The sequence below is a fragment of the Falco cherrug genome, chromosome Z (assembly GCF_023634085.1).
Source record: "Falco cherrug isolate bFalChe1 chromosome Z, bFalChe1.pri, whole genome shotgun sequence".
Classification (NCBI taxonomy): domain Eukaryota; kingdom Metazoa; phylum Chordata; class Aves; order Falconiformes; family Falconidae; genus Falco; species Falco cherrug.
Window position 1 is genome coordinate 30,023,969 of NC_073720.1, and position 17,798 is coordinate 30,041,766.

General features: G+C 41.7%; 1 protein-coding gene across 1 annotated transcript; it reads left to right on the plus strand.

The window, feature by feature from the left end:
- The first annotated feature begins 417 nt into the window (after positions 1–417).
- KCNV2 (potassium voltage-gated channel modifier subfamily V member 2) lies at positions 418–11,259 on the plus strand. The gene is made up of 2 exons (XM_005437541.3): positions 418–2,065; positions 6,438–11,259. Exons 1-2 carry the CDS (start codon positions 620–622, stop codon positions 6,711–6,713), a joined length of 1,722 nt encoding a protein of 573 aa, XP_005437598.1. The 5' UTR covers positions 418–619; the 3' UTR covers positions 6,714–11,259.
- Positions 11,260–17,798: the final 6,539 nt, after the last annotated feature.

Consider the following 17,798-nt stretch of genomic DNA (forward strand, 5'->3'; position numbering starts at 1 on the left):
AGTGAATTCCTACCCATTATCTGCATATCAATTATTCATAATTTTCATCAGGGAAAACCAAGACATGCTATACTCATGCAGATGAAAGAAATATGTAATGTTCTCTCTCCTCCCAACCTCTCCTCCCTCTACACCTCATACATTTTCATTTTGAGATTTTTCTTGATCCATATATACCTGAATTTGGAAAATGTGTAGGGTTTATTAGTAATGAAACTACAGGGTTCCATCGTCCCGTCCCGTCCCCCCGTCCCGTTCCCCCCCCCCAATTTTTCATAGATTTATGGATCCATAATCATTCACGTCACGACTGAGGGAGATGAAGCTGGACACGGTAATAGCCCTTAAATCCCCTTCTCTAAGCACTCAGATCTTCGCTGTCAGCAAGATTAAAACGGTCAACAGCAGTCTTCATGTGTCTATATCCCACACGGAGCGCTCACAACAACTGGAGCTGTGGCTGGCAGGGAGAAAAATACAGAACTGCTGCTGTGCATGATAGTACTGAGATAAAGAGAGAAGAAAACAGGATTGTCAGCCTTTGTAGTGCTGACAAGGACTGGTGTTAATTCCTTAATCAGGTGAATGCACAGAAGGGAGAAGAGTAAGAAAAAATAGTATGTTGCAGTTTAACATGCGGAGACAATTTCCTTTCCTAAAGCATAAAGGCAGTGAAAGAGAAGCACCCAATGTCCTCCTGGAGCCCAACAAGGGGAAGAATGACGAAGGCATGCATGTAGATAAGCAGAGTGGCTTTTCTGCTACTGCTCCATTGAACTCCCAGCCCCTGCTGCTCCTGGGACCTGAGGGGAATTACAACTATTATGTGGATGATGAAGATGAGGAAGAGGAAGAGAAAGAACAAGAACAAGGAAAATGGCCAAGTGGAGACATATTTGATGGAGAAAAAAAGCCCTCATCATCCATTCCTTGCTCCCCTGTGCTTTCCTCTGGAGCCCTGGCTAAGGCTTCCACTTCACCCGTGCTGAACATCAATGTTGGTGGCCAAAGCTACCACCTCACCTACCAGGCAGTGGCCATCTACCCCAAGACGCGCCTGGGCCGCCTGGCTACCTCCACTGACCGTCGCTGCCAGCTGGGCCTGTGCGATGACTACGCTGCCCAGGTAGATGAGTATTTCTTTGACCGGGACCCGGCTGTCTTCCAGCTGGTGTACAACTTCTATGCCTCGGGGGTGCTGCATGTGCGGGATGAGCTGTGCCCCCGTAGCTTCCTGGAGGAACTAAGCTACTGGGGCGTACGGCTCAAATACACACCTCGTTGTTGCCGCATTTGCTTTGAGGAGCGCCGTGACGAGCTGAGCGAGCAGCTCAAGGTCCAGCGCGAGCTGCGCTCCCAGGCAGAGGCTCAGGAAAATGAACAGCTCTTCCACCACATGCGTTACTACGGTCCCCAGCGCTGGCGCCTCTGGAACCTTATGGAGAAGCCCTTCTCCTCTGTCACTGCTAAGGTGATGGCAGTGGCCTCCAGCTTCTTCGTGCTTATCTCCGTGGTGGCCCTGGCACTCAACACAGTGGAGGAGATGCAGCAAGTAGACCATAAAAGTGGGGACAGCCGGCCTGTCTTGGAGCACATTGAGACCCTGTGCATTGCATTCTTCACACTGGAGTACCTGCTGCGTTTGGTCTCTACCCCAGACCTACGCCGCTTTGCCAGCAGCGCCCTCAATGCAGTAGACCTTATTGCTATCCTGCCCCTCTACCTGCAGCTGCTGCTCGAATGCTTTGCTGATGATGACCAGCCCCGAGGTCGGGGCTCTCAGCATGAGCATGATATCGAGAAGGTGGGACGGGTGGGCAAGGTGGGACAAGTGCTTCGCATCATGCGCCTCATGCGCATCTTCCGCATCCTCAAGCTGGCCCGCCACTCCACAGGGCTTCGTGCCTTCGGCTTTACCTTGCGCCAGTGCTACCAGCAGGTGGGCTGCCTTTTGCTCTTCATTGCCATGGGCATCTTCGCCTTCTCTGCCATGGTCTACACAGTGGAGCACGATGTCTCCAGCACCAACTTCACCAGCATCCCTCATGCTTGGTGGTGGGCTGCCGTAAGTAAACGCATCTCACCTTGCTGGATAGCCAGTGACCCTTCCTCCCTTCCCATTTCCTTCCTTGCTAGTGTTGATGACAATCTTGCAAACAGCAGGCTCAGATCAGTGAACATCTGCTCTGAATTCTGAGCTTACAGGACATATGCACTCACTCACGCACACGCATGCACTCATTCACCTCTGCTGTAAGCTTAAATCAAGGCTTAATCAGGCAGACAGTGCTGAAATTTCTGTCCAACCAAATACAGACAGTACTTGCACTTTCAGAGAAGTGGGCAAAGACAGGAAAGAAAAGCATTTCTCCACTTAACCCCATTGTCAGTGTTGCCAAAAAAAAAAAAAGTGGGGTGGGGGTGGGGGCAAGGACACACGACCCAAAAACTTTGCATCAGGCTAGCTGCTTGCAGGTGGGGGCAAGGACACATGACCCAAAAACTTTGCATCAGGCTAGCTGCTTGCAGGTGGACACAGGATTTTCTTTCTTGTTCTTTTTCTGCAGATCTACCGTGACCCATCATACAACTGTAAAATGATAAGACATAGTTTATTAACTATAGTCTGGTCACTCAAACTTGTAAAGCCAAAGCTGTCCTAGAACTCTGGCCATTAAATATGCATTAGTACCAACAGCTGTTTTACACAAGAGATTGTGTTCTGTTCCTTTAGGTGGCACGTCTGAGGCACATGTCTGCACCCACACAAAACACTGGAGGTTATTTATACCATGCTAGACTTGGAGAGGAATAAATACAAAAAGAAGCAGAATAGCTCAAGGGGTTGATAATGGGATAAACTGCTTTCTACATCTGGGTCACTGGTTTGAATTCCACATCAGTCAGTGCTGAGAGCTGGTTAATGTCACCTTGAATCTCTTTTTGCAACCTCTGCCAGAAAGAGTGTGATATTAGTCCCATCCCAGGCACTTGGAGTGAGGGTAACTGGCTGAGTTTCAGCTGACAAGCCTCGGAATTGAAGACAGAATGACCTTGTTTCTAGAGACTGCCAATGGGTTAGTGCTGTAAGGCATTTGGGCATATCTTGAGAGGTCTGAACTGTCACTGACCTGTACCATACTGTGTAGGTGGAGGAGTGTTTTCAAGGCAGCGTTTTTTCAGACATAAAGATTTAGCTGAAAATAGAGAGCTGTGAGAGTTTAAAGTCCTCCACCTTGTTTAAATGCTTCCTGACTCTGGCAATGTTCTGGCAGAACTGTTCCAGCACCCCAACATGGAATTTGCCTCTAAAGGGTACAGGAAGCAGTTCAGCTCCAGATCTGGATTGCATTAACACCCATTCACTTGGAGAGGGCTAACCAATACTTCTTAAATATTGTGAGATCAAAATGATAGTTATATTCTTCACGGTAAGCCGCGAAGACAAAACAAATACTTCTGGGTTTATCAAGACCAGCAGACAGTGGAGAGGGAGCTGCAGTAACTGAGTGCTTAACAGGTACCTTCATGCACAAGTATGGCAGTTCCACAATTACCACGTTTACAGCAATGTTTTGGCAGGCAGGGGGGTGGTTTTATCAAGGGCACAGGTAAGAGGGAGAAGATGATCCCTGCCTGCACTGCTGCCTGCAGCATTTCAGAGCTGGAAAACCTACATGTGCAGCATACCTACAGCAGCCTGGAACAAATCAGAGGGTAGCTAGATGCTGCAGGTGCTAAGAGAAGGCAAAGGGTCCATATCTTGGCTGTCGATAATTCTAAGGCTTGTTCTAATCTGTCATCATGTACATTTCATTTTGCAGCAGCTGATGCTGGCTCTCAAACCCATGTTTATAGCAGGTTCCCAGCAGTTTTTTTGACCCCTAGACCTGGCTATGGGTCTGGCTATGTCCAAGTCACTTCCCTGGGGAAGGAAGCCCATGCAAATGGACCGGAAAGCAATCAGGAGATCTTCCCATGCTGGTTGATCAGCATACACACTGGATACACTGAACTGCGTGTGGGGCCCGCAGGAGAGCAACCCCAGCCCATCCAAGGTCACTTCTCCTGGCCAGCCCGTGGCCTGCACCTCTGGTTCAGTGAGAGCTGATAAGATGTGGTGGTTTCAAATGTATGTTTGTTGTGATTCAGTGTGTGGCATTAAAACTGGTCCTACAGACAGAAGCAGACATTTATATATGTAATACATATGTACATGTGCTGAATATCCTTTAAGATGGGGCATGTGAAAGAAGGAAAAAACAGTGAATAAAGGGTTGGGTAATGTGACCTTCAGAGGCCAACTTTAAGCGCTATACACAGGATATGAAAAAATGTGTAGTTCATATATTACTACAGTAAGGATGCTAGCTTTATTTTTTCTTTTGTGAACATACAGGATATATGCAAAATCTTTAGGACTCATTTCTGCAAGCTGGTGACACCATAATCATTTAGATACTCCTAAGAAACCTGCGTGACTAAGTGAAAAAGGCTTATTCAGTTGAGCAAGTGTCTCCGGAAGAGATGCTCTAGCATGCACATTGCAATTCCAAGGCATGAAACTCTTTTTAAAGCCTATTCATTCTTTAAGAGTAAAAATTAAGATACCCCGATCACTCAAATTTCATTAAAATCCAGCAGTGTTCACAGTCTGACACACGCACAGAACAGAAGTATCTCTCTCAGACTGTCACAGGCGATGTAGAAGACTATGCCAGTGGAACAGAACCTTATCACAGGATAATGGTTTTGTCCTGGCTGGTAGAGATAAACATCTTGCCTTCATCTCGGTATTTATTTTTGGAGATATTTATCCTGTATTATCATGCAAATCCAGTGACTTAATTTCCATTAAACCAAGTGACTAATCCTTTTTATTCCACAGGAAGCACCAGGTGCATCCTACAAATGTGCTTAGCCAGTGCTGTCTCATGTACCCTAATGCTTTCTTCATTTGAAATAACATTTTATTTAGCATGTTAGAGGATGGCAGGCTGCACAACGTGACCTTCCAAAGACTTACATCAGTGCTAAAGCCACAAGGGCATTACAGTGAAAGTCCTACTGCCTGTGGTTTATTTCTGCCAAAATTTTATATTACTGTTTCACAGATACACACATTGTGCTAAGATACTGTGAAAAAAAAAATAAAATTAATTGGCTGAAAAATATCCCTTGCAAAGTCTAGGAAGTGTCAGATGGCAGAAGCCTGCAAGTTTTAATAAATATAACTTATTTTTCTCTGGCAGGTAAATGTAACAACTATAAACAATCAAGGTGTGTGCAGTAGAAGTATATAAATTAGGAGTTATTTTATGCTGGCTGTTTGGGACTACATCATTCATATGTAGCATCCCCATAAGCAAACATTTTTTAAACTAATTTTTACAAAAAAAGTATTGCAGTTCTTGGTATAATACTGGGTCCACATAAAAGACAGTTCCTTCATACATACATAGGCTAAAAAGAGAAAACCCTGATGGCTAAGAAAAAAGCCTGTGGAACTATGCAGAAAATGTGATGGCAGAATGTACAGATTCATATAAAGCAGATACACTAAATACCATCAGTCCCACAAAAAACACTTTAAACAAATCCCAAACCCTTCTTCAAAGGGGAATTGAGCAAAAACTTCTCACCTGTGTACCTGTCTGTCAGTTAAAACAAATGGGAATATTCCTTACTGAAGGCACACATACACCTTACTTCTGTAACCTCTGACACACAGCTGAACAGGGAGATCAAAAAATTTAGCACTTTAAATGTGTGTTGTGAGCATACGCTGCAAGCAAAAACTTTGAGACAATAGAGAAAGATCTTTGTTTTTTCCACTGTTCCTTGCAGGTATGTAACCTTTAAAGGGGATTTTATCCAGACTCTTCAAAGTCCTGGGTCACTTCTTCCTCTATTACAAACATTATATAAATATATTTCACAATTAGCTGAAGCTTTTCATGTGTAAAATATGTATGACAAACAATGGTAATACTCTAAATACAAACATCAGAATAAGTCCCAAAATACTGTGTTTTTACATACAATTTAGATACCGGGCATCTGTTCCAAGTGACACACTGACAGAGCAGAGCTGCAGTTATCACTGGATTTGTGCAGTCAGGGAGCCATCTCTATCTGCTCCCTGCAGCCAAGCTAATCCACCTGCTGGAGACGCTGGCGTGAAAACTGTTTGGAAATTCCCTCTGCAGGACAAAGCTTATAAAACTCCTCCTGAATAGTGTCAAACTGCACTGTTGTCTTTCTGCTGCATGAGAGGGACTTCTTTTAATTAGGGTTTTTTGCATAAAATGGATGGTACGGGAAAAAAGGCAGCAGAGAGTATTTCAGTGCAAGTGCAAAAACACTAACTTTAAAATTGTCCCGGATGCCTGAACATATCCATTTATACGCTAAGCTGAATGTTGGTTTGCCTGTAGGTCAGCATCTCTACAGTGGGATACGGAGACATGTGTCCAGAAACTCACCTTGGCCGGCTGTTTGCTTTCCTCTGCATTGCATTTGGAATAATCCTGAATGGCATGCCCATCTCCATTCTCTACAACAAATTCTCAGACTATTACAGCAAGCTGAAGGCCTACGAGTACACAGCTCTCAAGAAAGAAAGGGGGAAGGTGGACTTCACACGGAGAGCCATGAAGAAAATATCTGAATGCTGTGGAGAAGGTGCAGCCCAGCCTTTGTCACAGCACTGACACAGTTTGTGCTGTGGATATTGGGAAGCAACAAAGAAGCTGAAGGAGAAAGAACAATAGATCAGCCAAGCTAACTGGGGATAAACTGAAAAGCCAAAAGTAACAAAAGTAGATGATGAAATCTGTTTAGCAGGGGGTTGTTTTCAAAAGAAAAGAGGCTCAGACTAAGACAGAAGATTCGTGCCCCGCCTCACCCCCCCACCCCCCCCCCCCCCGGCTTTTCCAAGCACATCAACTATCTGGAATGACATTCTCAGATTAACCACCCAGAAACTCTGAATAAGACCCACATGAAGATGTAACCCCCTGCTACTGATTAGACCCACAAAAAAGACCCACCATAATCAAACCAAAGGAAAACAAATTGCTGCCATTAAAGGCCAGCTGCCTCACTGCTGTCAAAGCAGTCTCAAAAATTAAACAAATAGAATACCTAATACACTGACTGCATTGCTGAAATTGGTTTTGCACCAGCCAGGAAAACAGCCCAGAGCATTTACCTGAATATTAGCAGCATCTATACTCTTTAAGCTTTCAGCTTGTTTCCACTGTCAGATACCTATGCTTCACTGTTCCAATCTTATTTTTCAAATGCAGCCCTGCAAATGATTCCCATTTTCATACCTAAGCAAGCAACACACTGCTTTTAGTATTTCCATCACCACCACCTCTATAATCATCTTCCATTACACCAAGAAATAGCGAAGAAGTCTGGAGTCTGAATTGATAAATGTCACTGATAAATTCTGAAAACATTTCCAAACCAAAGCCTTCTTTACGTATAGGATTAAGTGCTAAACTATATTTATTTTACAGTATTTAGTGTATATGCTTATTGAATTGTTAAGACTAGTAATAGGCCTGTCATGGGACGTAAGTGTTAAAGCAGCATTTAAAAAAAATAATCAAATGAAACATGTAATAGATAATATCTCATGAAGAATTTTCATACAAAGGATCTTATCAGCAGTTATTTGTAACTAATTATAAATATAATTTAAAGTCAAGATATTTTGTCTGGTACATACAGCCATTAGGGACACAATTTGGACACCTTAGCTCACCCCCAGTAGTACTTTACCTCCTAAGATTACTGAGCCTTCTTGCACAGCTGGATGCAATTTCTCATGCATCAGAAACTCACCCCAAAACCTATGCAATGAATTAACAATTAAATTCAATCAGAATTTCATGTATTAGTACACAGCATCAGGAGTATTTTTATGTAAAAGTAGTCATACCAGTTTAAAAATAGTAACCTGAATAACAGATCTGAAAGAGTAGTTATTTTATTGATACTTGGATAAAAATAGTGTTAAAAAAAAAAAAAAAAAGCAACAAAAAGAAGCAATGGTAACAGTCACTGACAGATATGACCCATGTCTGTTACCCTGCCAGCGCTCTTGCTACAAAACAGCCTGACAGCAGAGATGCATTTTTAAATTCTTGAACTTTCATGTTGTGTCTGTGCTACCCTGCTGAATGCAAATGGCTGCATTCAAATCTCAGAGCCACACTGGAGACAATGGTGTGAAGCTCAGTCCTGGAACATCTGAGGGTGAAAAAGTTCATTAATATTGCCACATCCATGCAAATAGTGTCAAGCATAAGGATGTTTCTCCTTTGAATGGTGAGAAGGTAATTAGTAATCAAGTTGCTCTTCTCATTCTCTACCTCCAGACAAATGTATCATAAGGCCATCTGTCATTTTGTTCTTTAGGAATGACAGTCAGCACTTTGTGTGCTGATCAGCTCTGTTTAAAGCTAAACCATGTCTTTAAGGCAGAGCTGAGCTCTGGGAGTTGAATGGGATAGATGTTTGCTGTTCTGGACAATGCAGCAGGCACAATCCTTGCGCTCACTGAGAAGAATAGCGGCTTTACTTTGGCTCTAGGGATGCTATGAATTTGCACGGCCCTTCTGCACAGCAACAGTTCAAGCAGCTTCCTGAAACCACAGGAAGCCTCTCCCCTAGACCTCTGCTGCAGTTCAACAAGGTGGCAGGTTACAAGCATGCAAAAACGCAAGTGTGCTTTATTTCCAAAGTGCAGCTTGGGTTAGATCCATTAAAAGGACTTAAATGTTGGTGATTACTCCACTTGCCAAGATATGCGACACCCTAATTGATTCTCGTGTCTGAAGGAATCAGTACTTGCATACACCACGCAGATGGGAAGCAGATGCTCTGCCTCGCATGGCAAGCTCAGCACCTTCTTGCCACCTAGAGAAACCCAGAGCCTGAGCAGGGGCTGGACCTCCTCACCGCCTCAGACTTGACACAAATCACCACCCTTCTTTCCACCCCACCTGCCTCACCTGCAGGACCCATTCAAGTAGATGTTCTTCATGACACATAAGGGAATTGGCTTTCCACACAAAATATGAGTGGGAGAAAAGGGACTGTTCTTTTTATCAGGAGTCAGAATCAAACATCCTCAGCGAGTGCTTTCTTAACTGTCCAACAAGATTTTAATGCACAAGTCCTTACTGTTTTAATACAGCTGTTTCAAATGAACATTTCAAATGAAACAGTCAAATGGCACACATGACGACGTCCAAAAATAATGCAGGAGAGCTGTGACATTGGTGACTTGAATGTCACAGGGCTTCAACAATCAAAAGATTTCAAAATAATCAGGTCAAGGGAAAATATGCTTAAACACAAGAAAGATGGGAAATACTATTAAAGCTGAAGTAGACAAGACTGTTTTGTATGAGATGTTAACCTGGCATAGCTAAGGTTTTGAGGAAACAGGGTGAAAGATTCTCAAACCACTGAGAAATGAGAAACCTCTCTGAATGTGGACGTGCTGAAGTCTTCCATTTTAACTAATTACAGATACTAATGAGCCCCAGAGGGAAAAGGAAAATATATTCTACCATTATGTACACATCTCTGGTAGACAAAGCAGCAGTCAGTTTATTTGGATGGCCCTGGCTTCACTTTAGGACAATTACATGCTGTTTCATCTACTCATTTTAGCCTGGGAATTATTGGGGAAAAAAAAAAAAGAAGAAAAAAAGACAAAAAAAAAAAAAAATAGGGGTGATGGTGGTAGAAATCTAAAGAGTCTGTGCCTATATGAGACAGTGGAAAGAAATCCAATTAGAATATGCTTTTGCACAAATCCCTGTCTTAGAAGAACATCACTTTTTCAATGCAGTTCAGCAGCTGTTTGCTTTTCTTGTTCAGAAAGATAGCACTTACAGGAGTAGCTACAGTAAACCACAGATTAATAGGCATCTGGTGCTGTTCTCAGGCTTCTAAGGCGAATAGTAACATTCAGTCTTTAAATACGTATAACTTTAAAGATAATAAACTAGGTATACTTCCAAGTAAAATAACGACTACCAATAATCCTAGGAAGCAAACATTGTCACCTTGCTTAAAAAAATAGCTTCAACTGTTTAGAACGTTGTATTTGTATGTTAGGTAAAAATATTTGATTCATGCTTATCTGCTATTTACAATACTTTTGTTAACTTCTTTATTCAGTAATAGATGAATAACATGCCAATTGACTGTAATCCAGCTCTTTATCTTGGATTGAAAAATGCAAAGGTCAGAAGTACTAGCTTTTTATGTACTTAGGTAATTTAATGGAAATATGCTGAGAAAAATTAAAACATTCTACAGGTAGTATCGAGGTAGATTATCAAGGTTTTTAAATAAAACTTGTCAAAGTGTAATTCTACTCTATAAAATGATTCTGTATTGTCATTCCAACTTCTGGAGCAGATTTGCTGCATTGATAAGTGAAAGTGTTTCACCCCTATTAATAACCATATAAAACAAGTACCATACTTAAAATTGTCATTCTTTCACTATCACTAATACCTGTTCTTCAGGCCATCATGTACCGCTGCAACACTATTTCCTTCGCTGCTTCTGGCAGAGGAAACTGCCTGAAAAGCACTTCTGCTACCAGCTGGCAAAGAGCAGGCAGAACCTGCGCTGGCTGCAGAGCAAGCACAGCCAGCACTGCCGCCAAGCGCGTCGGTCTGCAGAGGAGCTTCTCAAATACGCACACAAGAACAGGCTTGCTCAGTAGGACACTTTTTTTCTTACCAAAAACTACACGTGGAGGCGAAGGCATAGACTGCAAATGAATGCAACAGCCCACCCGTGACAAAGGCTGGGCTGCGAGGCGAGGTCTGTGATCAAACCCTGGTGAAGCCTGATCCATACGGATCAAAGGGACTCCATGCGCCTCGAATCTGTTCTGCCCAGTGCTTGAGGGTCAAGCTGGTCTGACTTCCAAATATCTTAACATTCACCTATTTCTTTTGGGTAAACAAACTGGGGGGTTGGGGGAGGAAAGTTCCAGAAATTCAGGAAAACCCAGGAAGTCACCCACAGGTTGTGAGCACACGTCCCGCTGTGATGGGGGCTGCGACGCCCTTTCAGGCAGGGCAAGGTAGCCGGGTCTCCCTGGGGAAAGGCACGGAAAGGCATGGAGAACTGCTTACTGCTGCTGCCCTGAGGATACGGGCTGCCACATCCCCTTGTCTTAAAAACACATAGTGCCTGCTGCTGCCTGCTGCGTCAACTCTGCTGCACCTTCTTCAGGCGCAGCGCACCGACAGCCTGCAGTCCTGTCAGCGGGAGTGTCTACAAGAACGTGAAACTGTAGTGTAGAATCTGTATCATAACAACTATGGAGTCTAATGCCGCATTTATTACACTGGAGATGAATTTCACTATTCCTTTTTGTTTCTAATAGGAGTACATCTGAATTTTTTTAACATCAGAAAATTAGTCAGGGAACATAGAAGTTCAAGGTAAAGTTACCTTACTTGTTGAGTAGATTGTTTTAGATCAATAGGGAGTATTATCCAGGCTTTTGTTGACAGGATTTAACATAAGCAATCAAAACACAGGTATCAACCAACTGTCATTCCACATTGAGGTATGGCAGGCGTAAAACAATGCTGAGTTTCTGTGTATATTTTTTCCATGCAGTACAATGCATATTCCTCTAAATCTTCATGCACCGAAGGGAAAATGGTGCCATTTTATACACAGATTTGAAATAAAAGTCTGGTCATGCAGCTCAGCTAACCTAAAAGTTCAATTTCACCCCTGCAAAGGCAAGGCCTGTTCCTGGCTGTCAGACTTCTCACTACTTAGCTCGCAGCTTACCATGCAACGCTGCTGTCCGGCTTGTGCTCTGGTGTTCAGGTGAGTTCACCTTTGTTTAGTGGATCTTATGAGCTCGCTAATAGAAATTAATTCAACACTACCACACAGAAATCTTAACTGGTTTGTGAACTGAATCAGCTCAGTGAGTAGCTTGACAAATGCTAGAGCCCCTGTAAGGACAAGGATGCAGGAACATCTGTTCAAAGGCATAAGGAAAAACACTACTGACTCACGCTGCAGCAGGCAAGTTGCCGGATACATCGCACTTGTTAGATCAATGAGGGGCTGGAGGAAAAGAGAAAGACACAAGGTTTTAAGCACACTGCTCCTGCTTTACCTCTTTCCACTGGCCTCCACTACTCTACGCTGTGTTATACTTGCATCGTCCCACTGCAATTTGCTTTGACATTGCTTTTCAAAAGCATCTTTCCTTCAGCAACAATTTCTTTTCCCCCAGTCCCTTCACCTTCAGAAATCTGCAAATACCTGCTTGCCTCCTCCCTGTGTTTCTCTCTGCACTGTCACATCCTTTATTCAAATCCTACCACAAAATTCACCTTCCAAACAAGTCAGAGCCTCTGTCTGTGATAAAGCTCACCATTACCGATGCAGATTCACTAAGTTAGTGCCTTATCCTAACTCACTTTCCACACCTGCCTGAAAAGCAAATTTTCATGCATAAATATGGATTCTGTTCATGGTCTGTCACACAGAATCCCGAGTAGAACAGTCATCAGTCCAGTGCTAACACAACACTCTCCCTTTGCAAAGATGAAATGCTTTGGGCTTCATTCATGCCCTTTAGTGTCTATTATTACATTTATATTATTAATAATCTAAAGTAAGCTTGGTTTAATGAAACTATTACATTGCTTATTTCATTTTCACTAAAAAATTCCCACCTTTATACAGGAAACCAATTAAAAACAACAAAAAGCTTCCTAGGTATCATGACCTGGTGCAAGTTACTTGTTAGAAAGCAGGGCCTACGCACTGCAGCAACTGCAACCTGAGCAGCACCACAGTGCCTGAGAGCAGACAATGCACACACAGATTTCCCACCTTAGTGCACCATACAAAATTAAAGGAAAGTATGACTAACAGCAGACATGCAAAGAGCACCCGAAGCAGAAGAAAACAGGGTATTTGAGATGTACCGTTATGGTGCTTATACCATTTCTTCTGTCAGTAACTACTAATCTCAAAGGCTGGTGCCAACATGCACTTCTTAATACCTGAGCAGCAAACTAAAGAGGGAAATGTTCAGACAGTGTGAAGCTGAATCATAGTCTGTGAAACCAAAAGGTCCTCCAGCTTGGGCATGACACTGCATAAAATGGGAAATGCAACATTATGTTTGGCATCTATCATTGATAAGGACATTTTAAAGAGAAATCACTGGATCTGCATGGACACTGGCGAGCACTACCGATTCTGGCAGGCAGATCCCAGTAGCTCCCTCATTCCTGGGCCTTGGCTAATAAAATACCATGAAATTTGGACTTGAAATGGCCAATTGAACCATTTTTAATTCTTTTGAAGAGAAATCATTCAGACATTTCTCAAATATGTCTTTAAATTGGTACCTGCCTGTTCTTTTCACTGCCTACTATAAAAAGACTTGGAATTTGAAACAGGCTTTAAGCATTTAAACTCTTCAGATAAAGAGAAAAACCAGAAAAAATGCTTAAGTGGAAAAACTGGTGGCACCAATTTTTAAAACAGCCTTTGAAAGCACTTCAACTGTAAGACTAATTTTGACTGCCATGAAAATTGGTGCTACCACCATGCTGTGAATATGACTTATTAGCAGGTGTGGTGGCACCCAATCTTCTTCATCTAACCACTCTCTGGGAGCAGAAACTTTAACCAATGCAACATATTGAACCAACTCCCATATTCCCTTATTACCTTTGTCCACAAAAAACCTTTTATCAGGAATGCTTATAAATTAATACATCTTTAAAATTAAAAGTCCTGGGTTGTTTGTTTGTGGGGCTTGTTTGTTTGTTTGTTTTCCCCCACAAGTATCTTGTTTGTATCTGTTTTACAAGGAAAAACTTTTTGATGACTTTTTACTTCAATGCTTCTAGCACCTGTTCATATATGCCTGTATACCCAGAGCTCCTGTCAGCTACCTCCTGTATGGTTTTTATGACTGTCCCACTATTCTAACAAAAGATGCAGCCCATGTAGACACATTCTAGTCAGCACAGATTGGTAAGCTACAGCAATGACAGAGAGAAGCAGCTGTGGGGAAGACAGGACAAATCAGAGAATCTTTAAGATTTTTGTATTTTGTAAAGCACTTTAAGACACATTATGACTGAAAGAGCATACAAATCCAACAATTAAAACCATTTTCCATGACAGCAGATGACAGATGACTAAATCCACTTCAACCAGTATGGCCCTTGACAAAACTTTAAATACACAACTATTGCAGGAGAAAAGTCACAGAGATATATACTGTTAAATTGGGCATACGTAAGGAATTACTGCTGATAACTCAAGACTGAGTTTACCTGGCATATTTTGCATTTTTTTCAGCCATCAGTGGCTTTCCCTTCACTCAGTCCCTCCCCGTAATGCAGCTTGCAAATGATACTCTACTTGCTACTTTGGATGCTACAGCAAAGTGGGTTACCGCTTTTGCATACCTCTAAAAATCACATCAAGGAAAGCTTGCACTGCTGAAATTTGCCGTTACAGGGATTGGAGAAAAGATGCAGAACACAGTACAACAGATTTAATTTCTCTTCAATAGATTCATATCTCTTAAACAGCAATCCTTTCTAGTAATGCCTATTTCTCTTTATTAGACCGTTAGTCCAATGGTAACTACCATTAGCAGATCTTGGAAGACTTTACATTTCCTACGAGTCCAGGGTCTCAAAGAAAACAAAGGGCTTTAAAAAACAACAAATTGTTAACAGTTGAAAGAAAGTACCATTTACAGAATGGAGCACGTAAGGAAGCAGCTCAATACAACAGCTTTAAACCCCAAGCAGAAAACAGGAAAAGTGCTGGAAGAACAGTATGGTTAGAGCAAATGAACTATTGTGGTTTCACAGAGCAGCTGAAGAATGCTGTGCAAAATGGGTGGGTTTTGGCAATGATCTTGAATTTGATAATGCAAACTGTCTAATGAACACTAGAGATTTCTTCTCCCAAGAAGTCAGAAGGAAATGTGTCTTGGTTAATGCAATGAACACTTACATGGATCTTTTAAAGACGTAAGAAACAAACCCCCTACTTTCAGTATTTGATTAGTACCATTTTATAACTTTTTTTAGACATACTACAGGAACAGTGAAAACACTTATGTAGAAACCTTAAATACTAAGTGATGTGCATATGTGGATATGGCGTTGTGTCCATTCTGACAAGTGCACAATCTAACCAGAGAAGAGATAGACAGGAGTAAAAAAGAAAGTCTCACAGCTTAGGGGTCACAGTCTGCCTGCAATGTGAATATTGTTCTGAAAACGTTCCCCCTTTTTTTCCAGCTACTTCAATCATTCTGCATTTTCTGCTGACCCCACTTTGTCCTCAGTTCTGCATTCAGAAAAAAACTCAAGAGGCACTGTACAGATTTTTTGCTTCTAAAGAAAAGATATGTTGGTGGAGCCCGCGGAAAAGGCAAACCACTGCTTGTTCTCCTGCCGTCAGCAGAAAGGGGAAAGCTGGTCCTCTACGTTACAGAGAGAGGTATTAAGTTGCAATTAAGTACCTATCTGTATACCCCTATTTCCAAGGCAATGGGAAATACACTATTACACACTAATATACACTATTATCAAGGTAATGGGACCTCTGTTTTCCAAGAACCAAAAATAAAATAAACATCACTGCCTTTTTTGTCCTTGACTGGTCTAGCATTCACAATGATTTAAAATTGGTGGTTCACTCTCCAACTTCTGCTATGTAAAGCGAGAGAGGTGTTGACTCTGGGTGGCCAATAGGACGGTCACTTCAGTTCTGGACAATGGCTTTAAAACAAGAATCCCATAACTCCTGGAACAATCTCTTCTAAGCGAGTGGCGCAGACATGGACACTTACTTGCTGCACATGCACTTCCACTATCTTCTTGGCAATAAAAAAAAAAAAAAAGTACTACTAGCTATATTAACATGCTGGCAATAATTTGAGCAGTTCAGATAATCTAAAGTAGGCAGAAGCCCTTGCCAAGAACATTTCAAATGAGAAAAAGGACACACTGAAAAAAATACTCTTGCTTCAGTCTTTCAAACAGTTTCTCTCAGCACTCACACAGTCATTGAGACCCAGAGCAGACTGGCAGACACATGGCACTGCACCTAACCAGCTTCTTCAGTGGGAAAAATTACTCCACCCTGAAGTAACTTAAGCCACTGAAATAGTCTTTAGTACCTCTCATAACCTCCTTTTCTTCTCCTTCCATTAAGCTATTTCAGAACTTGGTTTCAACTGACGTTAAAGACATACCTTATCAGTAAAATCTCTTGTTTTATCCCCTATAGAAAAATTGTTGCATCTTTAGCATCACCTTAACTGATGTCTACTTAATCAAGACTGGCATTTCTCAAATTGTGGTAAGGAAGATTGGTTGTCAGTCATTCCAAATTACTACACAATTTAAAACCATACAGTCTCTCAAAAATGCAAAGCAACTGCCTGGTAGACATTCAGTTAAAGCAAGCACAATTAAAACATCAAATGACATCCATGTAAGCAGACATTCTTACAGAGCTTTTTGCTATTCAGGTTACCAACATCTATCTTTAGCTATGACTTACTTTCACTGCCCGCTTTAATTCTCTTGATTGGAAATATGTCTGTGGCAGATTCTAAGCATTAGTTTATTCCCCTCAAAACCTGAAAATTGAGAATGGTTGTATCAGATCCCTGCCCCCTGCCCCTGCCCCCCCCATCATTTTACTTTACTATTAATTATTCAGTCACCAATTTGTTGCATAATTGTTCAGGTTTCAGATTTTGACAATAACTGGGAGTTCTTTAGAGACAGTTCACTACAGTTTAAATTCATTATCTGTTGCTAATTAAAATGATCTGTTTTATTTGTGACAAAAGAAAATCCTGTTACAGAAACTAATGAGCTGCAACCTTCGGTAACTGAGAGGATGTGTTTACAAGCATGAACACTTAATGCCAATGCCAATCAGGTTTAATTGGGATTAACCTTTCAGTATTTACTACTGTTTATAGGCTTAGGTGGAATTAAAAGGGAAGCACAGTCAGCAAAGTATCAGTAAATCAACAAATGCAAACAGAAACAATGTTAGAAACACTTCTCCTAACTATAAACATTCACATACTGCTTAAATTAACCTAAGTAAAATAAATTACAATTCTAGTCATTTTTTTTTTTTAAAAAAAATTGCCTATTCAGGTACATTGTCCTTTTTTTTAAATAGTAAAAAATGTTCCCTGTAACAGGCCCAGGGAGAAGCAACAGGTTACTTATTAAGACGAAACAATGCATTTCATTGCTTTGGGTAAACACACATCTAGAAAATGACTTAAAAATACAAGCACCTGTGTACATAAAGGTGCTCCCTAGAAAACCAGAGTATTTTACCTCATGCTAAGCAGGCAACTCCGAGTCTCAAACCAAGTAATCTGATTTTTTTCACAGGCGCTAAGCTCTGCAGCTCCTGACGGACTGTAGCACTAGTTGTGGATCATCATAACCTCTGACAATAAACTCAGTAATTTCGGAGACTGCTTTGAAATACATAAAATACAGAAACTTAAGCCAGTTTATGTGACCACTGGTAACTTCCAATTCGTTGCATTGTACATTATGTTAAGGAATCTGTACCTTAGGAGAATAGCTATCTGCTCTTGAAAATGAGGCCATATCATATCAGGCTAAGCAACAGTAAATAGTGATTCATGCAGTTGAGTTTTAATTAATTTGGTCTCTATTGAATCAGTC

Bases quoted from the DNA above. Each gene is read 5' to 3' on its own strand.
- KCNV2 (XM_005437541.3), top strand. From the start codon at position 620: ATGTTGCAGTTTAACATGCGGAGACAATTTCCTTTCCTAAAGCATAAA. The intron at 2,066-6,437 runs GTAAGTAAACGC...GTTTGCCTGTAG, and splicing joins ATGCTTGGTGGTGGGCTGCC to GTCAGCATCTCTACAGTGGG.